This window comes from Ziziphus jujuba, chromosome 1 (assembly GCF_031755915.1).
Source record: "Ziziphus jujuba cultivar Dongzao chromosome 1, ASM3175591v1".
Taxonomy (NCBI): Eukaryota; Viridiplantae; Streptophyta; class Magnoliopsida; order Rosales; family Rhamnaceae; genus Ziziphus; species Ziziphus jujuba.
The window spans coordinates 6,872,513-6,898,978 of record NC_083379.1 but is presented as its reverse complement, the minus strand read 5'-3'; the positions used below and the strand labels follow the sequence as shown (position 1 = coordinate 6,898,978).

Sequence of the window (26,466 nt, the reverse complement as noted above, 5' to 3'; positions counted from 1 at the left end):
CTCACTTTCGTTGGGAATGAGAAAACATGTCAGGAGACTGAAGGCCATGTGATGGGTCTCTATAGCAGCGAAGCATGGAAAGCAACGCCCAGTGCTTCAATTAATGTGAAAATAACCTCGGCTTCTGTTGGGGTTTCCATGTTTTGGAAACTAGCTAAAGGAAGCCCCACATATGCTTTTGATCCATCAATTTACAGGTACTGTTTTGATGTATTTGTCAATCCTCCTTTATCCAACTCCGTCACGTCTCTCTTTCCACTTCCTTTATGTCTGATTATGCAAACGTGTGTCTTCATTAGTTTCTGTGCATGGGGTTTAAGATATATATATATATATATATATATTCAAATTTATAGTTCTTGTTTGCAAGGATAATTCTATACGAACAAGGTAAAGAAAATCTTTGGAAGACTCAATACTTACGAAAATTTTATAGAATAGATATCCATGCAAAAGATCTGAGCAGATATCCTTTAAAGATTACGATTTTTGTAAAAATCGTTGTGATTGTATGATATATGCTACATTGATGACAATTTTTGCTAAAAACTATCGTTTTTATGGATATGTGTATTGAAAAAGCATGTAGATATTCATACCATAAGATGACTCCATATATGTGTATATATATATATATATTCTCTTAACAATGAAATTAAGATATTCTAAGCGAAATACGTATATCCAAGCATATCTTGAATTGGATAGTATATATATCAATTTTAACACATCCTGAGAAGGATACACAAGTGTCGCTAAACAGAAAATTTACATATGTTAATGCTCTTGGGATATATATATATATATATATATATACGATGAGGATGTTAATTTAATGATATCATGTGGATATATTTCATGCAACATATTACTTTAAGAATATCGTGCAGACGCTGTGTGATGTACATGCAACATATTACTTTAAGAATATCGTGCAGACGCTGTGTGATGTACATTTGCATGATATCATTAAATTAACATTCTCATTGGAGTTGAATTGTATGTATATATATCAAATCGTCTTCATATAAATCTGATTTTATATATATATATGTCTAAGTAAGTATGCTGTAGCATGCACTTCCATTCCATACTTTTTTTTTTTTTTTTTTTTTTGCTAGTGTGGCTGGTCATGTTGTGGAAGGCACACAGGCTGGGATGTGGAAACTCTGCCACTTGAACTCCACGGCGAGTCACTTCCATTCCATACTTTCACGATACGAAAGGGTACAATTGTATATCACATTATTGGTGCAAGTTGAGCCACTAATATTTGGAAGAAAGATTCACATTTTTTGTTTGTGACGTAAAAATCCATAAGTGTCTGGTGATTATTCATTTGTTGTATACTTGACATGGTACGCAAATTTTCTCCTCGGTATTAAGATTTCACTTCTCATCTAACACAACAAATTGCAACGCAAGGTTCTTTTTATTATTAATCTTCTTTTTTTTTTTATTAGTTTCTTCCCACGATTATTTGTAAATAGTGCATTTGTTCCTTAATAAATGGGGCCATGAGGTTGTCGGTAAGCACATGGGTTTGAGTTCTGGAGTTTCTATTTTTACTTTGAGGGGTCTTTGAGAAGTGAAAAACAATCTCTATGGAAAAGGAGGAAGGAGGAGAGAGAGAGAGAGAGAGAGAGAGAGAAAGAGAAAGAGAAGCAAGGCATAGTTTGAACTCTTTTTCAGATTGTGGGGCAAGGTTGGGTGGCCACTGTATAAAGATGAAGTTGAAGGGATTGTGTTTTTAATGCATGTTGTGGGGTTTTGTTTTTCTCGAGTAAGGTGTGGATGGGACGTCTTTTTTTTGAGGGATGGAATGGTGACAAGGTAGGGCACTATCAACAATAATAGTACCAATAAAAGGTAGGGTTGGCATTTCAACAACCCTCCCCCAACTCCTCCTTTTCTCTATGTTTTGAGTGTGACTTTCTCTTCTACTACTTACTTTGTATCGCGCACAAGGACCCCATAAGTTTTTCGATTTCATTACTTTTTACCTTGCTGCTTTGTTATCTTCATCCTTATCTTTTTCCATAATCTTTAATACTACCCACTTTGGACTCATTCCAAATTTTCCTTTTAGCTTCCTTGTTTGTCCCTTCCTTTATCCCAAACTTGATGACCCATGCTAACACGCACTAGGAATTTAAATATCTTAATCTGCTCAACCTATTTCTCTTGGTCTACTATTTAGGGATTCTAATTTGCAGCAGAATGTGATGCTTTAACACAATACAAAATGCAGTTTCTGTCCTATCAACTTGCATTGCAACAATAATTTTCTAGTCAAATTGACTTACATATAAGATGATTAGAGTTTTTATTTTTTTTAATTATTATTATTATTATTATTTTTACCAATTTCGTTAAAAGGCCCAACGTTTGTATCTTAGAACATTTTAAAGTTCTATATGGCATCATAAGTTAAGTAATCAAACGATTATTTAATTAATAAAATTATCTAAAAGATTACGTAGGAGAGACTTTGAGAAGGAAAAAACACTTTATTTATTTATTTTTTTGGAAAGAAGATAAAATGATACTTTAGAGGGTATTCTGGTTATAATATGTATCAATATATATATATACACACACACACACGTATGCTAAAATTGCATCGGGACCCAGTACGTACTAATATTAGGTGAACTTTATAATGACCCTCATCACATCTCTAAAATCCGAGACAGAAGATGGATTTTTTCTTCTGTGGTTTTCTTGCCAGTGTTGCAATACTGTTGCAGAGATAGAAAGATGGAGAGCACATTTTTATATTTTAAACATCTATAACAAAATTCTAAACCAAATCACTCTTCACTAGTAGAGGGCTTATTAAACAAAAGTGATATTAGAGTATTGGTTTCTGTCCGAGTAATATACATGCCATATGTGATACGTTTAATTTATGTAACCTGTTTCAATTCACTGAAAGCACATGCATACAATTGCATATATAGAGATGTATACATTGTGTATAACATTCTAATTCAAATATTAGTGTATGCTGCAATGGATCACAGTACATTGGTGGGTTTTATGTGGAAGGGTTGTGGGGTTAAGAAATGGTAATTAAAATTAAGTGTGGACTTAGATGCATGAAGGACTAGGTGTCTCCATATTAACCTGTTTTATTAGTATGGTCAGGTACTCTAAACGAAATTCGTTTAAGCAACTAACAGATGAATACGGAATAAACAGTTTTTTTTTTTTTTTTTTTTTTTTTTTTGGTGTATGTGGGTTTTGGCTAAAAGATAATTCATTTTTTACTTTAATTATTTATTATTTCTTTTGCTAAGAAGAAATAATTTCGTTAAAAAAGCAACAAAAGAAACAAAAGCCAACCATTCAAAATAATATCACATAAATGATGGACTTCAGTTCGATCATCCCAATCGACAACAAACCTTCTTAATTGTAGGCCGAAACTAAAAATCCAAAAGCCGAAGCCTTTATTGGGGCCCAAAATTGAGGGCCCAACCCAAACTGGGGGTCCGACTGATAAACCCGCCATTTTCGTTGTCCCAAAAACCTTCGGTGGCTCTAAAACCTCACCAAAGCAGTCAGTCACCCAGTGCCTGCTTCTGCTGCTATTCCATCAGTGATGGCGCTCCAACTAAGATCCAAAGCTCGAACCTTTTCGAACCCTTCTTTCATCCGTCTCTTCTCCACCAACTCCTCCTCCTCCTCAAACCCTTCTGATCCTTCTGACCCAAATGACGAATCCAACTCTTCTTCCTCCTCTCAATCTTCTCTGTCTTCCTATTTCAGCGATGTCAAAGCCAGTCTCAGACAGACCCAAAGCTATCCTCGGCCGGAACCCAGAAGACCCGCCTCCTCATCTTCAAACCATCCCTCTTTCTCGAGGCCCTCCAAGATCGAGTCCTTCGACGAGATTCGCAAGAACCTCTCTGAGTTCCGCCGCGCGACCTCTGCTCCTCCTCCCACCGCCAAGTCTAATTCTACGCCAACCTCCTCGTCGCCTCGTGGTTCTGGTTCTTCGCAGCACATCTCGTTTGAGGAGCTGTACAAGCAAAACGTGGTGGGGATGGCGCAGAATGCCGAGAAGAGTGGTGGTGGAAGGCAGTCGTTTGAAGCGATTCGGGAGAGTTTGAAGCAGCTGAGCTCGTCTCAGAATGAGAAGAAGGGTGTGGACCCCATGTCGTTATCGACGTTCAAGAATACTTTGAGGTTGAAGCCCAAGGATTCCTCTTCTTCTTCTTCTTCTTCTTCCTCGTCGCCGAGTATGGTGATTGGAGGGACTGATGCTTCGCCGTTCTCATTGTTTGGGGAGGTGTCGAGGGAGAAGAAGGACAAGGACAGGTCGGATGCGATGAGGGCGGAGTTCGTGAAGATGTATAGCTATGGAGAGTTGGGAGAGAAGTTGAAGACTTTGAGGCCGGTGGCTAAAGGGGATGATTGGTTTTCATTGGGGGAATTGAATGACAGGTTGATTAAATTGAGGGATTTGGAGGACAAAGAGACTGAAAGTAAGATTGGCGGCAACTCTTACAGGGACTTGAGGGATAGCTTGCTCAAGTTGAAGCTACCCGAGGATGAGAAACCTAAGTGTAAGTAAGGAAATGTGTGCTTTTTTTTCATTGATTGTATACATATCATTGCTTCTTGATATGAACTGCTAAAATTGATAAGTGTTTTTTTTTTTTGGGTTACATTTAGTCGTTTTCTTGTTCCTCTTACCAATGATTATTATTGTTATGGTTTTGCTGTTTCAGTGCACAGAATTGATATATTGGGTCAATTGGGTCGCACTCCTGACTTCATGCTGCAAACTCCCAAGGAACACCTGGTTGAAAAGGCAAGCATTTGTATAAATATTTGTTTACCTTCTCCTGCTATTTTAGTGCTGTGCAAAACTTAGTACCATATTTTGTTAGGATAAATGTTCGTCAACGCATAAATTTGGTAGATATACATATGGTATGTATAGTAACAGTATTTAAAAATTATTTCAAGTTATTTGGGATAGTATTGTTGGTAATGCGGCCATATGAAAGAAGAAGTCTGAAGTCCATCCAATCTTAGGAGAGGTTTAACTTGGCTCAGGATCCTTCCTAGATGGCCACATGAAAATAGTTTTAGTATATTACATGAAATGAGGTTTATATTTTCAAATGCTCAAGTTCATAAAATTACATTGTTTTGTTTCAAAAGGCCTCTTTCAGTCCAGTTTGTTTTCTATTGCAAAGGAGCGAAGCTGCATGAACGGTCAAATTTTTTATGGATGTTTTCTCTGGGTTTATTGCCTATATCATGATATAATATTGAATAACATGAGACTGAAATTATAGTGCTAATGTCACAACTCTTCCGAATTATCCTCTAGAAATGTATAAATAAATTGGGCTTAAACTAGGAAAATTGTCAATGGTATGCACTTGAATTGTTGTAGTTTATTGATGAAGAACTTGACATTTCTATTTTCATTCCGGGTAATTTGTGATCTGATGACCAACTTAATTTGAAACATCAATGCAGTATTTCCATCCAGATAACATGTCTTCTGAAGAAAAACTGAAAATCGAACTTGCCAAAGTTAGAGATGAGTTTAAAATGTCAGAGTCAGATTGTGGATCTGCACGAGTACAAGGTATAAACTTGATTTTGGTTTTAAGCAAAATTTCCTAGTAGTAGAACAATCCATATTCCTGATTGCTTCTTGTACTTGTTGGACACTTATTAAGGATGCAATCTCATAACTGACTTCTAAAATGTATAAAAGTTTGTTCTCCCATTTCTAAAATTTTTAATTAGGTTGTCTCTCTCTCATAGAAATTGTTTTCTGAGTTAGCATTATATTTATATACTATTAAAGGAAAAAATGAAGTGAGATATTATAAGCCTGATATGTAATTGTATTAAGGCTTTTGGCCCACTTTAGTATCAGTACATGGCTGTTACTCAAATCACTTAGGGGGGTGTATTCAATTTAGAATTTGAAGTATTTTAAAAGTCTTTTAAAGTTTAAAGTTATTCGATTTAGATTTTAAAAGAGTCCATACAAGTCTAATGATATTCAATTTAGATTTTGATAGATTTTATAAAGTCCATTAAAATCTAGATGTATTCAATTACGACTTTGTAGAATTCTTTTAAAATCTGGTGGTATTCAAAAAGTCATTGATTTTAAAAGACTTTAAAAAATGATGGATTTTAATAGATTTGAAAGGATTTTAACAGTGAAATTGTGAAGAAAATTGTCAATATGAAATCCAGCCTTAAATCCAAAGATTTCGATGCATTCTTATAAAAATTTTATAGAGTTTGTAGAATTCCATAACAATCTACCAAATCCTTTAAATTTTATAATTCATTTTAAATCCGTCAAACTTTAAATTGAATACATCCCCTTTAATGTGGATTTTGGTTTTGCGGATAAGTTATATTAGTTTAACTAAAGCGAAGAGTAGATTAATTTAACTCAAGAATAATGGATTTAAACCAAAACACAAATTTTCCTTTCTTTTTTATTCTTTTTAAGATTTGTTTTAGTTCGTCTCTGTGGTAAGGTGGTGTTTAAATGATTCTGATATTTTCTTTGCCATTTTGGGTTTTTGCTTGTTAGGGGTTACTAATATCCTTTTCTAATGGTTTGTAGTGGCGCAGCTAACAACCAAGATCAAGCATTTGTCTTCAGTTTTGCACAAAAAGGTGATAATGCAAACTCGATCCCTTTATGTTTTGCAGTTTTATCTTAAATTTACAAGAGGTCATATTGTTATTTAGTCTAATATCGAGTAATCTGACTGCGTTATACTGTTATACAATTAGACTTGTGTGGTTGTGAAACAGTCACAGTGTTGATAGTTGTTGATAATTTGAGATAAATTCTGTCATAGTTTTTGAGTAATTTGGTGGATCAGATATACTGTAGCTTGCTTTAACTGTCACTTTTGATATCTGTTTTGTAAGCAAAATCTAACTTTTACCATGCAAAGCATCTTGGTATTTGTTGGACTGTATTTGCTCTCCTAAATAAGCTATTGAGGTAATTATGTTCTCTTTAGTTCTTAAGCTCTCATATGAACTATCTTAACAAGCATAGTGCAGATAGGCACTAAAACATGCAAGTACATATACGTATACTGCTTGCTTAATAATACTGGTACCTCCATTTTTCTACTCATGGTAAAGAGATTTATATTGTTATTGTTGCGTTTTTCAGTTTAATAGATTTTGTCTTCCACTTAAACTAGGAATTCTAATTTATGCCCAATCTTATGGGGGACTGTTTAAGATTCATGTTTTGTTAGTAAAAACAACCTGTTATTTATTGTATGGGACAGGATAAGCATTCTCGGAAGGGTCTTCTAGCAATGGTGCAGAGGAGGAAGAGGATATTGAAGTATCTCCGAAGAAAGGACTGGGAGTCATACTGTTTGGTTCTTGATAAACTTGGTCTCAGGGACAATCCTGATTACAAGCATTAGCAGAGACTGTATTATGCCATCTTTTGTTTTTGTTGCATTGAAATTTTTGCAAGTTGATCTAATCCCTTTTCCTGATTCTACAAGGAAATGAAATTGAAGTGCAGATTTTTTTTTCCCCCCTTCCCTTTTTTTTGGGTTTTATTTCCTCTCTTTGAATAAGGATGCTCATTAATTATGTAGGTCCTATCAGAGAGTTCTCTGAAAAGAATGTAATATCATATTGTATTTTCGATGTTCATCAACAGAATTTTCTTTCACGATTAATACTATAATAGATAATAGTCGGTTTCCAAATCATGACATGGATCAAGGCATGGTTTTGATGACATTGGCAGATTATCATTGTTCTGGTTCTTTCGGCAGTCTCGATTTATAATCACTGGTTTAAGCACCAATAGAAATTAGCATCGAAGTATTTATTTTAGGTTATACTTACTGGATTTTAACATTCATAACGAAAGAAATTTTCATTACTTTAAAGAAATATTCATATATTAACTAAAAAAATCAGATGACCATGTATACATGATTTGGGAGTTGGGTTTTATAGAGGTTAAATTATTGTATTGCATGCTCCGAAGAATTGCACCCATTTGATCTCTCTCTCTCTCTCTCTCTCTCTCATTTTTGAGAGAGAGAGAGAGATAGAGAGAGTTATTGTGAACAAATCGGTGCTCATAAAATGATGCATTTGCTACAAAATTAACAAGGTGTAATAGCTTGCACACTCTGATTGCACGTAAAATACAAAGCCGATTAGCTTATGTTATAACACTCTCATATGATTCATGTTGTATACCTTGAACTAATACAACCACATCCATTTTGGGTCAGCTGTTGTACAAAGCATTGGTTTTGTTACAACCATCCACAGCAAACGTAATGCGAATGGAACGAGGGCAATTTTCCTGTCTGTCGAATATATTCTGCTTGGGCTGCAGTTCTTTCTGCCTCCCGATTTTTTCTCGCTTCAGCCGCTGCCCGTTTTTCTTCTGATCTTTGCCTAGCCATTGCTATCTTTTTCACCATCTTTGCTTGCGCTTGCGCTCTCATTTGTTCAACTTGAGCCTGAAATGGTTTGCCTTGCAATTAAGACCAATAGAAACTTTGATAACTTGAAAATTTTATTGTCTAACATAACAATTCCGATTAGAAAAATTGAGGCAAATGGTTTTCAGGTCTCAAATCACCACAAGCTTTAATTGAGTTACAATCTACGGAATAAATCAACAGAGATACATATAACATAGCTGTATAGGGTAATGGCAATTTTTTACGATTCTGTTGAAATAGATGATATAATAATGGATAACCAGACTCAAACATCATTTTTGTTCAAACGGATATGATGTCAATTAAGATTATTGGATGTTTTCTCCTCCCAAAATCATTCAAAAACAATAATAAACACACGATTTCAAATACCTCTATTCTCCGCATGTCAGCTTCTAATTTCAACTTCTGATGACTTTCCCATGCTTGGATTTTGATTTCTTCACGCTTATATCTGAGGAATGTCAAAAAGATCTCGTCAATTTAGGAATCTACATATATAGTTCTGGCAAGAACTAAAAATATATTCCATCTTTGGTCAAAAGGAAAGTAGTTTGGTGCAAACTCTGAAAATAAAAGGATCATTTCAAAACCTTGCCAGATGTTTAGACTTTTCAGCTTCTTCCCATGAAGCTGCACGTTTTTCAAATTCAGCACGCTCAAGCTGCGCTGCATCATTTGTTTCTGGGGAGGATCTTTCCTTTTCTTGCTCAGCTTTACTTGCCCAAGCAGCGATGTTCATCTTACCAAGCTGAACACCAAGTGCTACAATTTCTCTCCTCGTCTTGAGCTTCGTTTCTTCTTCTGACAGTTCTTTTCTGTTTCTATTGGCATGTTGTGATTCCTCATCAGTGGTGTGATCCATGGGAGTGGAAGCTGGTGCCCCTCTTCGAGGAGTTGATGGGATTGAAGAAATAGGGCTGCGGAGTGGGGTTGATGACTCTATAGGAGTAGCAGTCCTTGAAGGCTCTTGACTTGTAACAGGTGTCATTTCAGTTCCCATGTCTCTCATAGAGACTGATCTTATGGCTGGAATTCCTGCACAATTTAGAGCCACCAAAAAATTGTCATCTCTTCCAATTCTAACGCAACCTTAATGAACTCAACTACGAGCAAGTACCTACCTGTTGTATCTTCTGAAGCTGTTGAGCAGGCAACATCACTTTGCACCACTTCTTTCAAATCCTTGCTTTGAGCAAATTGATCTATTGGTGCATTCCCCACGTAAGCTTGGCCTGAAATGGGGTGACTCCCAGCAGGAACAAAAGAGAACCTATCATATCCCATCTGAGATGCAGGCTGACAGAAATCAACCCGCTTCGTGTCCACCACCCTGCTAATTGATAACTTATAATCATAATTGGCACATTCCGGAGCAACCTTCCCCATATTTGTCACTGGAAACCTATTCGTTTGGTTTTGTAATGCATTTCTTTTAGGATGTGTAGCTTGTACATTTTGCCTATTCATTATCCATTTCTCGGCATCATTCCACTTGGATGACATGGGTCTTGAGAGTGACCGTGAAATGGGATTGTGTCCTATTCTTTCCCCTTTATGAAACTCAAAGCTAGATGAACTAGCATTACTATCGTAATCTAGATTTTCATCTTCCATTATTCTCAATTGGTGGAGTGTGCTTGAATTACCGCTGACAGCCTTATTACATTGCTGAAACTTGATACGAGTAGTTTCGCTGTTTTCTCTTGGAAATGATTCCTTTGGTTGGCAAGAATTCTGGTCAGTTTGCCGAGGAACCATTGCTGCTTCACCTGTTAATTTTGTAGGTGGAACGTCTAAGCTTGGAGATGCAACTGGAGGACGTTTAACTCAATCAGTGCACTAGTTTTTAATAATTATATGTAATGAAACGCATAAAAGAATTTCAAACTTCACTAAATAGAACATGAATAAAGCTGGAAATCTTTGTACTGTCCTCTGATGCAAGATGCAAAATGCAAAACAAAATAAATATTGATTCATAACCGAGAAGGAGAAACAGACCTTCCTCATCCCTGTCTGCTTGAGCTAATAAGCTGTTCACAAATTCAACATCCTCAACTCTAGAAGGAGAAGTTCTTGAGGAGTTACTATTTGATCCATTTTTCCGAAGGTTGTGAGGCCCGAGGAGCTTCATCCTCAGTTTACTTGGAGAAATTATACCAGTCTGAAATTAACAAAACAACAAGAAATCATTAACTACAGAAAAGAAATTACTCATGTGATGCCCCTTCAATTTACTTACTCAAAGAAGAGCTTCTGGAAGGCTGTGTCAAAAAGTCATTCCAAGAAAGCAAACGCAATAATTACTCACTTTAATCATTCTTCATCTTAATATTTCGAAATTTCTAATACTAGATCGTATTTAGTTAATCATAACAAAATTAAAATCAACATATTTGATGATCATAAGCTGAACGCTGTTTTAAGAAAGAGAAAAGGATTAAAAAAAGGAAAAAAGAAAAAGAAAATAAAACCATTAGCTGCTATAATGATAAGTCCAGCAGAAACCAGAATTGTAAAGGAAGAAAATAATCTTATTGCAACTACAACGTCCCAACTGAATGGACTGCTAAACAGGAGATACTCATCGTCTTCCGCACCTTAAAACTCAAAGCCTGTAAAGGCAAGATTCAATCTAATAAACTTAACTGAAGCTGTCCATGAATTACTGATAAAACCCATCATTTATTACCAAATATTAGACAATCGAACACCAAATGGGTACACCAAAATTGACGAGGAATAATACTAAACTACGCAAAACACAGTTCAACAAAATAATAATAATAATAAAAAAACACCAGGTGCTGCAAAATCCACATTTTTAAATCGCATATAACAAAGTTACAAAATTTCCACCACCCCCAGTTTTTCATAACCGGTACTAGAAAAGCCAAATACTTGCAAAAACCATTGACACAGATAAGCACACAAGAACACAGATAAAAAAAAAAAGAAAAAAAAAATTGGGTTCTTTGAATTTCGAAGCAGGGTGAGAAAAAAATAATAATCAATACCTGCACTTTGTCTATCCTCTCGTACTCCATTGGACCTAGCTCTCTAGCTCTGCTGGTGTATCTATCTTTGTGCTTTAATGAGCTTTCTCTCTCTCTAAAATGCAGCTGAGGAATGAGTGGCCTTGATGGGTGAAGAAAATATGTACCTCTCTCTCTCTCTCTCTCTCTCTCTCTCTCTCTCACTCTGCTTCTAGCTTCTAAGCGTTTTGTAGGCAAGTTTGAGTCGAAAGTTCACACGAGACCATGATTCAGTTTGACTCCTCCGCAGTACAAGGCATGGTGTACCAAAGAAGATCACGGCCACGGTAGTGTGGGACCCACATCGTGTGGGGTCCACAGGTAGTCGTGGCAAAATCTTGATGGAGTACAGTGGCTCCATCTCTGGCCGACCATTTAAATGGGCAGTCTGCGGTCTTCCCACGGTAAACCAGTCGAGGAATTGGCGATCTTTTTCATCTTTGCAAAACGACAAAAATGGATTAATAAAAATAAATAAATGGAAATATGAATATGATGTCTAGAAGAGAGAAAAAAAAAAAAAAAAAGAGACGAAATGGGAAAGAGAGGTTCAAATGCAATGCAAAGATGAAGAGTAGAAATTCATTTTGCTCTGCATGGTAACTGTTAAAAACTTGTATTTTAATATATATCTATAAAAATCACAACTTTTACTATAAATAATGTACAAACGAACAAATTACCCAAAAAAAAAAAAAAAAAAAGAATGCATGAACAAATAATTACTCATTATCCAACAGCCTCAATCCCATTTCTTTCCAACTTGGTCTCTGTTTTTACTTTAATCATCCTCAACAAATTCTACGGATTATTTATCATTTTTGTTACCCCATGATCATTTGGTTTCTTTATTTTTTACTTCTATCAAATTTTGTTGTGTTTTTGAATAATTTTGTCAGCTTTTCTTATTTCTTTTTTCCAAAACCTTCATAGTTCAATGTTTTTCTAGTGTCCATCTACAAAAAGTACAGTGGTTTTTGTCAAGAGTAAAGTTGTTATTTCAAATCATTTTCCCACAAAAGAAAAACAGAAAGCGTTTTCTAGTAGTGCAACAGATAGGAGTGGATGAAATTTGAATTGAAAGAAGCACAGAAAAAGTGGGTAATAAAGCAAGGTTGAGACAAGTTGAAAATTTGAGACGTGCAAAGAAATTTCAAAGTTTTGTTGGGTTGGGTTTGTTGGGCGTGAAGAACAGACAAGTCTCCTAATGCAGACTAGAAAACAGTGTGGGACAGACAGGGAATTAAATTTACAAGAAGAAAAAGATGGCAGCAAAGACTATTCATAATTAAAATAAATAAATAAATAAAGCACCACCGCTATTCCCATCCTAATCCTAGGGTTGAGTGGTTATTTTCATGTTTTTTTGCAACATAATTTCACAAACTCCATTCAAACACCTCGATTGTTGACTGATGCACAAACTAGTCCCAACAAGGGATTAAAAAATAAATAAATAAAAATTAAACGAGAGTCAATTAATGTCACCTCAAATATATGTGTGTTTTGTTTATGGTTGAATATGAAAATTGATTAATTATTTATCAAAGAGTGTTTGCATAGGAGGAGAAAAGTTGAAATTTTGGTGGGTATTTTGTTTGGTTCCAAGCTTCCAACATTGGGAAAATGAAAAGCTCATGAAAGTTCATCCAAAGGAAATTGAAATTGAACATGAAAAAACAGTGATTGAGATTGAGACATGCCTTCTTACTTGTGTGTGTATTTTTTTATTTTATTTAATTTTTAAAATGGTGGAAGCAGAGGGTACTCCATTCAAACCCTTGTAAACAGAGAGTGTGCTCAGAGAGGCAGTTGGGTGTTTTCACCCACAATTACCTTCTTCTACAAGATTCAGCAAAAGATTCTCTGCTGATCCAGTGGATTGATATTGTTTTTCAACCACCATTTTCCACATTTTTCAGAAAAAAAATAAAATAAAAATACACCTAATATCATTTTTATAATATTAATAGAAAAAAAGAAGAAGACTATTTTAGCAAAGCAAATTGAAATTAAATCCGCTAATCACGCCATCATATCAGTGAGTGAAATAAAATTTGGCAAAACCAACTTAAAAAGAAAAATAGAAAGGACAAAATAGCTTGGATTGAATTCCTCTCCGAGGAATCGGCGAGTGATTGGAGGAATGCAGGGAATAATAAAATAATAAAATAAACAATAAAAAGAAAAAGAAAAAGGGGGTTTGGTGATGGTGGGTATATATTCTCCTGTGAAGGAGGGGAGAGGAAAGGAGGGCGTCATCAGTCAAAGATACTTTTATGGTGAACACATAAACCAATGCATTGCGTATAACACTCATTATCTGTGTGGAATGAATGAACAGTGTCAGATTGGAGGGTTCAGAATTCTATACAATTTAATTCCATCAATTATCACATCCCCTTTTGCCCTCAGAACCCCCAAATATTCAATTTTGGTCATCACCTAATCCACTGCATTTGGGGCTGCAAAATTAATGTTAACCCCTTTAGTTATGTAATTTTTTTTTTTTTTTTTGGGATATATATTTTGAATTTTCTTTGAGACATTCATTGCATTACAAAGTTGTTTGAATGGTCATCAATGAACTTAAGGGAGGAGAATCTTCCATGACAGTTTTAATTAGCAAAGACAAATTGATATATATTGAAACTTCGTTTGTTTTGCATTTTGGGAAATATGTTAAGCAAGGGCGATTGTATAATGTTTAGCCAAAAAAAAGTGGTTTTATAATAACCTTCACCAAATGCTTAGTTCTAGGGTTACAAAATCCAATATAGAATTTAGATAGAGAATGAAACTTTATGGGAGCTAGAGAACCATTCCTAGGATTCTTAAACCTAATATAATATTTCTATTCTTTTAATCTTTAGGTTAATTTATTTATTGATCTTATGAGTAGGAATCCACCATAACAAGGTGTGAGTTTACATGTGGTGGTCCCTCATTTGTTAAAAACAAAGAAAACCCAAATTATAGAATGTAGCTCAATTTGGCTTAGGGTGGCTACAAAACCCAACAGTGTTTTGTCCCTCTTGCCACCATACTTTCTCATCGTTCATTAACAAAACATAAACCAAGTTATCCATTGAATTAACTTAAATTGTTTATCAGAAAAAAAAATCTTAATTGCTCACGGCCCTAAGCAAAAGCAAAAAGGTTTCCCCTAATTTTTCTTTTTTCAATTATTTTCACGTGGTCCAATGGTTTTTTCATTATTAATTTTCTTTTTTTTTTCAGACCCTACTATAATTAATCATACTGAAAAGAATTTGAGCTAAAGGTATGTGTCCAAAAGCATGAATTCTTTATACAAAATGTTGAAAAAAACCTAAAAATAAAAAATAAAATAAAAAAAAGTGGGGGAGTGTTTGGATTGTGGATTAATTAGAAACCCTACTCTTTCACATGCTGTGTTTCCCTTGTCACTGGCCCAGCGTCGGTTGGTGTATGTTTGGATATTGAAATATAGGTGTGCTTCAGCTTCACCCTTTTGTCTTATTTTGTATATTGAAATTGATAACTAGCCTACATCTTTGACCACATTCTCCATATGGTAGGAGGAAAACGGCCACCGTCTTCTTCATCTTCTTCAACTTTATTGTTCTTTTTATCAATGAATTCCATGAATGCGATAGCTTTCTATATTTTTGAAAGTTGTTTGATTGTGTGGGATAATGCACTTTTGCAAGAAAATATGTTAGAAAAGAGAGAATTAAGAGAATTGTTATGCATTTTAGAATCAACACCTATATATATGTTTGTTGAGGTGAATATATATATATATATATATATATATAGGTAAAAACATTGAGCTGAGTCGAGAGTCGATGTTGTAGTTTGTTGAAGGAGTTCTAAATTAACAAGAATGACTGAATATATAGTATTTCTTTTAAATTAAAATTGATGATTATTCATATATCTCTTGAAACAGTGAAAAATAAAATAAAATTACTTTTCTTGATTGAGATTGAACAAAAAGAATATTACAAAAAAAGACTAAAAGGGAAAGCAAAGGGTGGTCAAATTGGCGTATTTAGTGGATTGGTTAAACATCTACTTGTCAAATCTATGCATTTAAAACCTGTACTGGTCTAACTAAGTTCCACCGATTAATTAAAAGCAGATTTGACATTAACTTTTTTTCTTATTAACTTGTTTTCTCTTATTTCCTTTTTTTTTTTTTTTAGGAAAAAAAAAAACTCTTGGCATGGGACCGTTTAAGTCAATAGTGGAGCTTGTAGGAGTCAAATCACAATTCCCCTTTAAGCTACACTATCGTTAGTTATTGCCTTCTTCTCTTTCTAGATAAAATACCGCATTGATTAATTTTTTTTTTTAATTTCATTATTTATCACCATTTATCATCATATTTTTTTATAGTCGATTGTAATTGAAATATTTGTTTTATTATTTTTTAGATTAAAATATCAATTTTTTAATAATAATTATTTAAATTATTATTTAATATATAGATTTAATTAATGATCAAATGATAAATAATATTATACTTTTTTCTGATTATTATTATTATTATTATTATTTTTAAATTGTACGTGTCTTTTATTTATTTATATATTTTTTTTCATGCTATTTTTGCCATTTCTCACACTGATTTTTCCATGTCATTTGATTGTGAAGATTTCGATTTTAAACATATACCTAAAAATTGTGACTTTAGGTTCGAGTTGAATCTTGACTATTACTCAAGGAAAGTGGATCTACTTTTTATATTTTCCTTTTCATTTTAAAAAGGTATTCATATACGTTTTGAACCTAGGAGATCTTGTTTCCTGTAATACTAACAATCGACATGAGAAGTCAGTAGAATATATTTTTTTTCTTCTTCAAATCAATCATAGTTTTTGAAAATTGGTAATTGTGATCTCTATATTGCAATGCACAATAATTTTCCGAAACAATTGAATAAAATTAATTGTGTCCTTCAGTTTGTTTTTTTTTTTTTTTTTTTTTTTTTTTTAAGTTTCCCCTCGTAACATGTATATAAATGTATATATACATATTTATAATATAAATATTTATTCTGGTCAGATTTCTTTGTACAAGATATTATGATAAGGAAAAAGAATATAACAAAGTAAATATATTTTTTTTTTTGGGTAAATATATAACAAAGTAAATAGAGAATGAAAAGCAACACCTTTTTTGGCATAAGAATACTATGTTTGTAATGACTTATTCAACAACATGGGGTTTGAATATATAATCATGTTGTAGCTTTGTTAATATGGGTCCCTTAGTTTTGCCACTTTGCCTCCAATCTTTCAAAGTTGAAACATATTTGTTTATGTGAAATTCCTTTTCATTTTATTTTATTTTATTTTTTTTGGATCCATTTTGAAATTCTCTTTTTTCGAACACAAGGGATAAGCTTTGTTGAACTTGGAAGACAATGATGGTTTTTACAACCTTTTGAAAGTACATAATATGTATGGGCACCCAACAATTTTTAATGGTATCCTTCAAAAGTTTGCCACTTTGATCATACTTCCTCAGGCAAATACAAGTAGGGTCAGCTAAAATGATAAGGAAGTAATTTGGTGTTGGTGATGCTTGGAGTCTCTTTTAGGGGTAAAATGCATATTATATATTTGGGTCCTGGCTTACAATTTTCACAAAGCCTCGAGTTACGAAGGAAGAGGGTTTTCTCTTGTGTCTATTCCCTCTCCTGAAATATCCTAATTACTTGTCATATTTATAAGCATACTATATACATACGTACATATGCATATACATACATACATACATACATACATACATATATATTTTCATGTGGAGCTAGTCTTCTCATGTGAAAATTGGTGCCATAAATTCATCATGTAACGACATCTCCACAAAATTAATCGAATCAACCTGATTAGCTTAATCAAAATGGTCCATGAATGTCTTCATCTTGTTGGTAGAACTAATCAAATCATTTCATATGATCATATTTACAAGGCCATAAAAAAAAAAATTATATATATATATATATATGTGTGTGTGTGTGTGTGTGTGCCTACATTCCGAGCAGCTTTCCATTTTTTTCCTTTTTCAGTTTTGCATGATCCGCCTTGGTTCTTTGCTGTCTCCTTCTTGTTCAAACATTTGATGAGGAGAGAAGAATTGAAGATTTAGTGCATTGTCACCACTAACATACACTACCCGAAAAATGTCATACTTAATATCAAGACCAAAGCGTTCAAGATAGGGAAGCGTTGACTTCCTTAGGTCTCTGCTCAGAATCCATGAGTAACAAGAATGGAGAGATTTCCACACGTAAAAGCAAGCTATTGTTGGCTTGGTGGTTTTGCATTTCAAGCAAACTCCGGCAGATACGCCATCCATCTTCAGGAAATGGGATTTGAACAGCGCTAAGCAGGCATAGGAGAGATCATCAAAGTCGCCTGAGGAAGGGACTGCTAAGCTTATGGAGATTGTGTCACCTCTGTAGAATTTTGCAGCAGAGGAGCCATCCCTTGATTCTCCAGCATATGCATCAAAGAAGGTATGTTCTACTAAGATTGCCATGCTTGATATATTTTTTAACATTGAGATCTGGAAAACAATTTGAGGGGTTGATTAATTGTGAGAATCTTGGGGTAAAAGATCTCATCAAGCTTGATAATTTTATGCTGCCTCATTAACATATGTTACTCAAAGATTAATCTGGCCAACCCACCAAATGCTTCTGTTTAGATAATGATATACTTTATGCTAAAACTTAAAACTATCTGTTCTAATAAAACATCCATACTTAGAGGTAACCTTTCTAAGTCTAAATATATTGTGTCAGAGCTTTCTTGCTCATATAAATATATAAATGGGCTATCGTTTGACACAGTGGTATTTTCTCCATTATAGAAAGATCTTATTGTAAATGATAAATTATTCGAATTTTTGTCTATAATTCGTCAGTCTTAATTACTGTGGTTCACTATGCTCCTTAAAATGTATCATAAATAAATTATGCAAATCACATTTGCGAATAATTTACAAGTAAAAGAACATAAGAAAAATGAAATAATAAAAGCAACAGTAATAATTATAAGAAAACTTACAAGGGTTACGGTTAATGACTCCTTGTCCTCAGAAGATTTCTTGAGCCATGCTCCATACCATATGATCTGAAGTAGTAATAATTAATAATCCAGTTATTATCTTAATTAGTTAGACTGCACAAGGCCATAATACAATGCCATACTCAAAATTTGTATATAATATAATAGAAATATTATGCAAATACAGGACAGGAATACATATACATGGCCAAAGTATTACAGATATTTAAACTGCATAAAGATCTTTCGAGGTAATGAAGATTTTGCTTTTACTTTTGAAGAAAGTAAACTTCATTAAAAAAAATAAAATAAAATAAATAATAACCAATGAATGATCATATCGTAATAATACCCTATGGATCAAATAAAGTTTTTATATGATGTAGCAGAGTTAGATTCTTCACGAAAAGAATAATAGGAAGGTCAATTTACCTTTCTAAATTAATTTTGTTTACCACATAAGCACTCATCTAATTTGCAGAATATGTAGCAGACACCTTTTTCAAGTTTTAAAACAATATATAGTGAAGTTATAGAAGGGGAAAGGAAAATTAAGAACGAAGAGGAACAAAAATAATAGAGAGAAATGAACAGTACCTGGCACTGTTAAACTTGAATAAGTTGTCAAATTCATAATAATAATAATAATGATGATGATAACATTAAATAAAAAATAATAATAATAATAATAATTAAAAAAAAAAAAAAGAAGGAATTGATGATGTTACCATATTTCCATGGATGCTCTGAATCAAAGAACTCTGAACACAACCAAGAGTCTCAGTGCAAAGAGACAAATGTTTGAGCGCATCAAGAAGATCATCAACAAGTACTACTGTTGGCCTGAAGGCAAAAAAGCTTACATCCAAATTTCTATTGTTGAAAGGCATAAAGCAAGCCATATATGATATCTTCCCCACTTGTTTTCCTTTTTCTTTTCTTTCTAATTCTGTTCCTCGTAATTTTCTTTGCTCCTTCTCTCAATATTTATTTTTTTTCTATTTTCTCTAAAAGTAACGAGTTTTAAGGAGATGAGAAGAGTGAAAAACAAAAGGTAGCTGAATCATATGCGACCAGAACTAGAAAGTTCCCTTTAAGAAAGAAAAGAAAATATTTTTTCTGGGGTGGTTGGGAGAAACTTGAAACTGAAAGTAGAGAAGTTGCACCAAGTCATGTAGACTTGGCCGTTCTTCTTTGGCTTCTTCTTGACCTTCAGAAATATATGTATTTTATATAGATTTATATTGGAGCTAGACTAAATTAACAAAAAGAAAATACTCAAAGACTTTGAAACAAACAGTAATGTGCGTTTTGACTACTAATTTTCTAGATGCTGATGATGATTTGGAATTATATTATATTGGACATATTCAACAGAAAACAACATCCATAAAAAATTAAAAAAAAAAAAAGGGAAAAAAGACCAATCAGCAGGTCTCCTAAAGAAGTTTGACGGGGCTGTGCATGTGTTAAGCTTTCTTCATCAGCAGCATTTTCCTAATTTTCCAAATCTGAATGGTAAGAGACAAAGTTTTGAGCCCAATTATTACGCAAGATAGGAAAACACTGCCATTTATTTATTTATTTATTTTTGTTCTGCAGACATTGCGGAAGAATTTTATTTCTGCTGAGAAATAGGTGAGAGAGAGGAACACGTAGGCAATGAAGTCATCTTTCATATGAAGAAATACACTTGACTGGTATTCTACAACCTAATTTGCATTATATATATAGATAGATATCATTCATGATAGATTCGAGTCATATATAAATCAAAAGGAAACAAATATATTCGAAAAATGAGAAATAAGAATCACTACTGTAATTCTCATCCGGAACCCAACATGAAAAAACATATATAAGCACTTACAACGTAATGGCTGATGTCAAAATTGCCAAATTTTGAAAACGCTTCTGATTCCCACTGCTAATGAAAAGCGAATGGAAAGAATTCAGTGGGTTAAGGAAGTACTTTTCTGCATATTTGCCTAATTTTCAGCTTGTTACTAAGTTCATTTTACATATAATTGGCAGTTATTCTCGTTCACCCCCCCCCCCCCCCCCAAAAAAAAAAAAAAAAAAAAAAGTGATGGTTTTTCTGACAGAACTTATAGCACTTCCAATAAAACAAACTTATATGAGTAACAAGTTCCATAAATATTAGCATTAATATGTTGATGTCCACCTAATTCTTCCACCCTTCAAATCCACCATCGATTTTCCTTTTCTATATTTATTTGAAGTTTCATCTCTACAAGCATTTGGTCTATAGGCAATTGGTGGATGCGTACAGAATGTCAGGCTTAAAGTAACAATATGCTAACTTACCATTATCACATAACAAAAAAATTCTAAAAGTCTCCAGTTTTCAAAATATCATTGCATTGATTGATCAGCTTTAAAAATATTACAGAGGCTCGCACTAGCAATGTTTTGTGAGAATAGCAATACAAATTCGATCTGCCTCATGGCATGTTATTTTGGTAACTAATGGCACCTAATCCCTGTTCATAATTCTAACTCTTCATTACTTAAACCATTCACACGGAAAATAACCCGTGACTCAGACTACAAATGTGTTTGTTTCCACCCGTCAACGAGGGGTGGAAACCCAATATAGTGTGTATCAGCCGTAACTACATATTACCTGCATGCAACAAAACCAGAGAATTTTTCATTAACATTATGATCTTTATCATCTGCACAACCTTGATAATATTTGAAAATATAACAACATATACAGTAGTATCATCCAGATAAGAACCAATCAAATAATCTGTCTTTCCAGTTCATTTAAACGTTGATTACAGTGATTTGTAACCAATTCGCTTATGTGTTGGCTTAGGCAGAAAGGGAGGCCACAAAAATATTTCCATGGAGATGGATTGTAGTGTGCTGCATACTGAATGTATAATTCTAATTGCAAAACGACAGTTTTAAGTTCTAAAGACACATCCTCACCTTATCATAGGTGTATAGGAATTCTCAAACCATCATGAGCAAGCTGCACAGGTATTCCTTCCCTATCAAACAATGAGAAAGTTGACATGAGTTTCTTATCTTATACTATTTTCCCACTTATGGTAGATAGTGCAAACAAAACTACTATCTCCGGTTCATTTGGTCCTTAAGTTTACAACGATTAACTAGGATCATAAAGGAGTAAGTAAATGAACAATTATCAATCATCAAGTCAACAGCCAAATTAAGTAAATTATCATTTAAGTGCATCTGAAGCAGTTGGAAAATCAAAACTTTTAAGAGGGGTTCAATCATTTGTACCTTCTAGACCATTCCATAAGATACTTATTGTCCTTGTGGTGATCAAATTCATGAGTCATACCAATTAGCAAAGCTTGTTTTGGACATATCCTCTTCACAGCATCAAGAGTCTGAAAAATACAATGGATGTGACATGACCAGTATTTGACCATTGAGTGGATTAAAATAACTTTTAGATTTTGAAACTAACCTGTGGTAGGCAGAAGTGAGTATTATGGGATCCATTCTGAAATGAGATAAAAGCAAAGCACAAAATTATGACAATAGTTTGGAAAATTAAACAAAACATACACATGCCAAGCAAATTTTGAACAGTAACTGAAAACATGGCAGTCACCTTGGTATTAGAAATCATAATACCAGCTAATGCAGTAACCTTGGTATTAAAAATCACAATTCTAGCTAACAAATTCAACAATAATATTTTACAATCTCAATGCAATGACTTATTGTATGATGTCCTAACTGGCAGTAGATGGACTTGTACAATTACATATATATAGATAAAAGAATTCCACTGCTGACCTTATAAAGCGTATCCAAGATAAGAAGATCCAATTGTCCATCTCCCCCTTTTGAAATGACTGCAAAAACCGAAGTCCATTAACAAACAACTGTAATGTCACATATGGTAGACCTTGTTCAGTACTATTTGACATAGTATTCATTAGAAATATCAAGATAATAATAATAATAAAAATAAATAAATACTAACAAATATTCATGTATGCTCACAAGCACAAGGAGCTAGTAAGACTTGCCATTCTCTGTGCTAGGAATAAAGCGTGAAACATCGGATATATAAGCCACTCTACTTTTTTCACCAAAGAGAAAACCCAAACAGATATAATCTTCTCCATGCATAACCTTACAGTCAGAAAACAAGAATTAATAAAATAAAAGATACATGAGGAATTGTACATAAGCATATCATAATTAAGAAAGATTGGAGAGTTTACTGGCAAAGGAACAAATTTTATGCCTGATGCAACAAATGGTTTCTCGTAACTTTCCTCAATTATCCTCCAGTCAAGCTGTGCTACTCGTCTCACTTCTTGGCCCTCTTTCATTTTTTTCTGGACCAGGTAAGGAAATTTAACTGCTAAGCTGTTTGAGGAACAATGACCACAAACATTAGATAATGGTTAAAGAAAACTGAAGGACTCAAATTCACACTTTAGACGTATGTCTCTTAAGTGCACGTGATCCATATCACTGTGTAAAATACAATTCTCTTTAGGCAGTCAACTAAGAAACCAGAGGTTCAAGAAATAGTATATAGCTTAGATGACATAGCAACCTGGCAATTCAAGCCTACGTTTGGTATAGCTTCTGAATGGAACAAAAAGTTTTCTGAAAGGAAGAAGCCTTTGCTAATTGTTTTTCTTTTCTGTATTTCTTTTGACTACATTGGAAAGGTGCTTTTTAATATTTTAGTAGCTTTTAATGTCAACCAGGTCAAACTCAAATGTTGAACTTCTATAAAAGCTAACAAGAGTAGCTCCACTAGCGAAAGCTCTAACTGAAACAACTTTAGAAAAACCAACCTCAGTGTTTTTTCATGTATCTCATAAAGTGCGAACCCAAGGCAAAAATCTAATGAACCTCAAGGAAGGCCCTAACATCGTAGTCAATGCCTGGCTATCTGGCAATGGATCTGTAGGCCTATATTTAATGGTCTTTATACATGAATAGCACTTTTCCAAGGTTGATATCCACAAAGCTATTGATCAAGTATTTGACCTCGAGACTAGTTCACACTACAGTGATGTCTTAGTCAGAAGCTTCAGTCTTAAGACCTACCTAAAGATGATATATAAGTCCATTCCTCCAAATGCTAATCTTGGAACATTAACTGCAAGGTAGTATCTCAACTTCAGCCACAAGGCTTTTAGTCAAGGTTCAATCTTAGGATCCAACCTTAAAGTAAGCATATTACAAATCACATCTCTCATGTCAAGAGACTGCCCTTTTCCTCCCAATGGTGCTTATTTCCATTGGTCTACTGAAAGGAAGGGCATCAATGCCTCTTCATATTTAAGGATACTTCCACTTTTATGTTTTACAGCTCCAATATAGAGGTCACCTTTATTTCTCATGAAATGCTCACCATCAGCAAATGCTTCTGTTTAAAAATCACCATGGTCCCTCAAGGTCAGGGGAGTTCCTATGGAAGAACTATTTGGTCATTACTTTGATGCTTCATGGACATGTATATTAAATTACCAAAAAAAAAAGGGACCTAAATCTAAGAGCACAAAGGAACTTACACATGAAAACTGAAAGAGATATATTTTTTCTGATTAACATAGGTCCAGAAGGTTCTTTCTTTCTTTCATTTTTTTTTTTTTAAACAATATATATATATATATATATATATATATATATTTTACATCCTCTTGAAGATAACTATATATCCAATTTCCTTCTTGAGATCCACAAAGGAATGGTTGGGCACAAAAAGAAACGACAGAGGCCTTGCAGTAGGGTGGAAAGAGTCTCAGTTTCCCCAACACAGACCTTTACTGTTCCTAAAATCACCTTTTAGTTAATCATCATTTACTTCCCGCACACCAAAGCATCATACAGTTACATCTTTCATGCTTATTAGATTTATCAGGACATGTGAACGAATGACATGTGAAATGAACATATACACATTCATCCAAAATTAAGTACCTCTGCATAGCATACTCGGTTACATAGATAGGAGTGGGATCAATACTATTTGTAGCACTATATGGTTGAACAGCACGTATATCATCTAGACCAAGAACTGCATCAGCGTGTTCATGAGTCAAAACAATCTGCATTTTATATAAAAATTAGTTCATATACTTTCATAAACAAGCAAGGAAATCAAAAGCTAAACCACAATAACAAGCAAGGAAAGCAAAAGTTAAACCACAATAACAAGCAATTAAATTTCTTTTAAAATGAGAAAATAAAACAAAACTACCACTTGCCAATCTCGACCTGTTATCCTATCCTCTCTCAACTATTCATATTCAGGGACAAAAAGAAGCATATATAGCCAAATGGGAGTTTATCCCATTGCAATTAAATCAACAGTTGACCGTAAAGATTAGGAAAAAGTTGGGTGAGCAAGCGTATTCTTGCATAGACGTAAGACGCCCAAATAATACTTTTGTTCCTCCCCTCCCCCCCACTTTTTAATCATTTTTAACTTTGGCTAGGAGCTAAATATCAGTTTGATCACAAACATCGAAAAAAAAAGCCGCATTATTGCAAAAAATTCACCAACAAATCGATTTTGGAAAGAAGCACAGCTCTAAAAATTTTAACTGGTCGTAAATGCTCGAGGCAGAGAGGCCTCATAAAGAAGACTCACGGAATCCACTTGAGGTATGTTATAGCGAGTAAACCATCGAAGCACTTGCTCTCTGAACGTTTTCCCGACGTCAATCAGCACATAGCTGTGGTTACCATCGCTTCGGCAATAATCAATCAAAAGCGACGTATTGCACCTGTAAAACAAAATTGATCGTTTAGGCATCATATCCCCAGGTAAAATCAACATTTTTAAAACAATCTCAGCAACCAAACACAATGGAAGATCTACTATCAGAATTATTCCATTTAAAAAAAAAAAAAGAAATGAAAAACAAAAAGAAAAGGGGCACACACCAACCGAACAAGTTAAATAACTCGAGACCGAAACTGTGATGCAAGTGAGCGACATTTACCGATAGTTAGGGTTTTGTTCGGGCGGGATGGACAATGCCTGAGAGCAGACGGAGCAGGGAGGATGGGAGGGCTGGATCAGGCACATGGCGTTGGGAATGGCGCTTGAACAACCGGTGCCAAGGAATATGAGCGCCGATCTGGCATCACCATCGGCGGCAATCGGCGAAGGGGCGTGAAAGTCTCCGTTATCGGCGAGATTTTGGGCCGCCATTGGATTCCCGTGCTCTCTGTATGTACGCAGAGAGAATCTGGGAATAAATAGACACAGAGCGAGCGAGAGAGAGAGAGAGAGAGATACAAAAGGAAACATTTGCATCTGAGGGGTCTTTATATATTTTGAGACCACCCGCGAAATCTCACGGTTTTGGTCGTTGTACGGTCTTCTACGTGGCAATATCTAACTGCTATAATATTATTTTATTTTTATTATTATTATTATTATACTTATTTTTATTTTCCTGCGGAGGCCGAATCAGGTGCTGTTTGGCGGCCAGTGGCGACAAACTCACTGATTGAAACCGAGATTCACGCCTTTTAAATTTTAAATCGGTGGTATTTATTAATTATCATTATTAATATTTTATTTTTATTTTTTTAACGATAAATTCGTTTTATTATCTTTGTTTTATTTATTTATTTATTTATTTTGGCTAATAGCAAAACATGTCATGTTGGTAGTCCTCCTCTGTTACGGTCTAAAAGAGATAGTCTTTGGACTAATATCCAAATTGAATACAATTTGGTCATTATTCAAAATTAAAATGGAAGCCTTTTTCTTTCAATGACAGAAGGCATGGAATAAGTTTTACCAAAAAAAAAAAAAAAAAAAAATTGCATGGAACATGATGATCAAATCCAGCTTTGCTTGTA

The 26,466-nt window shown here is 34.1% G+C and overlaps 4 protein-coding genes and 1 long non-coding RNA gene across 7 annotated transcripts; 2 read left to right on the top strand and 3 right to left on the bottom strand.

Moving 5' to 3' along the window:
• The first annotated feature begins 3,536 nt into the window (after positions 1–3,536).
• Positions 3,537–7,751, top strand: LOC107414102 (uncharacterized). The gene is made up of 5 exons (XM_016022202.4): positions 3,537–4,574; positions 4,740–4,822; positions 5,503–5,614; positions 6,623–6,675; positions 7,311–7,751. The coding sequence occupies exons 1-5, from the start codon at positions 3,608–3,610 to the stop codon at positions 7,452–7,454; spliced, it is 1,359 nt and encodes a 452-aa protein (XP_015877688.3). The 5' UTR covers positions 3,537–3,607; the 3' UTR covers positions 7,455–7,751.
• A 338-nt stretch (positions 7,752–8,089) lies between these two features.
• On the bottom strand, positions 8,090–11,867 carry LOC107414091 (uncharacterized). The gene is made up of 6 exons (XM_016022192.4): positions 11,528–11,867; positions 10,512–10,674; positions 9,632–10,321; positions 9,101–9,545; positions 8,880–8,961; positions 8,090–8,522 (listed from the first exon to the last, which is right to left on the bottom strand). The coding sequence occupies exons 1-6, from the start codon at positions 11,555–11,557 to the stop codon at positions 8,313–8,315; spliced, it is 1,620 nt and encodes a 539-aa protein (XP_015877678.3). The 5' UTR covers positions 11,558–11,867; the 3' UTR covers positions 8,090–8,312.
• Positions 11,868–17,405: 5,538 nt separating this feature from the next.
• On the bottom strand, positions 17,406–19,807 carry LOC107413941 (uncharacterized). Its single transcript, XM_016022006.4, has 3 exons — positions 19,335–19,807; positions 18,607–18,672; positions 17,406–18,103 (listed from the first exon to the last, which is right to left on the bottom strand). Exons 1-3 carry the CDS (start codon positions 19,506–19,508, stop codon positions 17,600–17,602), a joined length of 744 nt encoding a protein of 247 aa, XP_015877492.2. The 5' UTR covers positions 19,509–19,807; the 3' UTR covers positions 17,406–17,599.
• Positions 19,808–19,998: 191 nt separating this feature from the next.
• On the top strand, positions 19,999–20,662 carry LOC132802723 (uncharacterized). The gene is made up of 2 exons (XR_009637835.1): positions 19,999–20,124; positions 20,209–20,662. It is a non-coding gene; the product is annotated as an uncharacterized LOC132802723 (long non-coding RNA).
• A 309-nt stretch (positions 20,663–20,971) lies between these two features.
• LOC107413905 (putative hydrolase C777.06c) lies at positions 20,972–25,907 on the bottom strand. 3 transcript variants are annotated; one of them, XM_016021962.4, is made up of 10 exons: positions 25,596–25,907; positions 25,241–25,376; positions 24,568–24,695; positions 22,848–22,995; positions 22,650–22,755; positions 22,414–22,472; positions 22,079–22,114; positions 21,889–21,998; positions 21,568–21,629; positions 20,972–21,253 (listed from the first exon to the last, which is right to left on the bottom strand). In XM_016021962.4, the coding sequence occupies exons 1-9, from the start codon at positions 25,904–25,906 to the stop codon at positions 21,572–21,574; spliced, it is 1,092 nt and encodes a 363-aa protein (XP_015877448.3). In that variant the 5' UTR covers position 25,907; the 3' UTR covers positions 20,972–21,253; positions 21,568–21,571. The 3 variants fall into 3 exon arrangements, 2 of the variants coding, with proteins under 2 accessions (XP_015877448.3, XP_024926428.1); XM_025070660.3 differs by lacking the exon at positions 21,568–21,629; XR_003054820.3 differs by lacking the exons at positions 20,972–21,253; positions 21,568–21,629; positions 21,889–21,998 and having other exon boundaries at positions 22,081–22,114; positions 22,604–22,755.
• Positions 25,908–26,466: the final 559 nt, after the last annotated feature.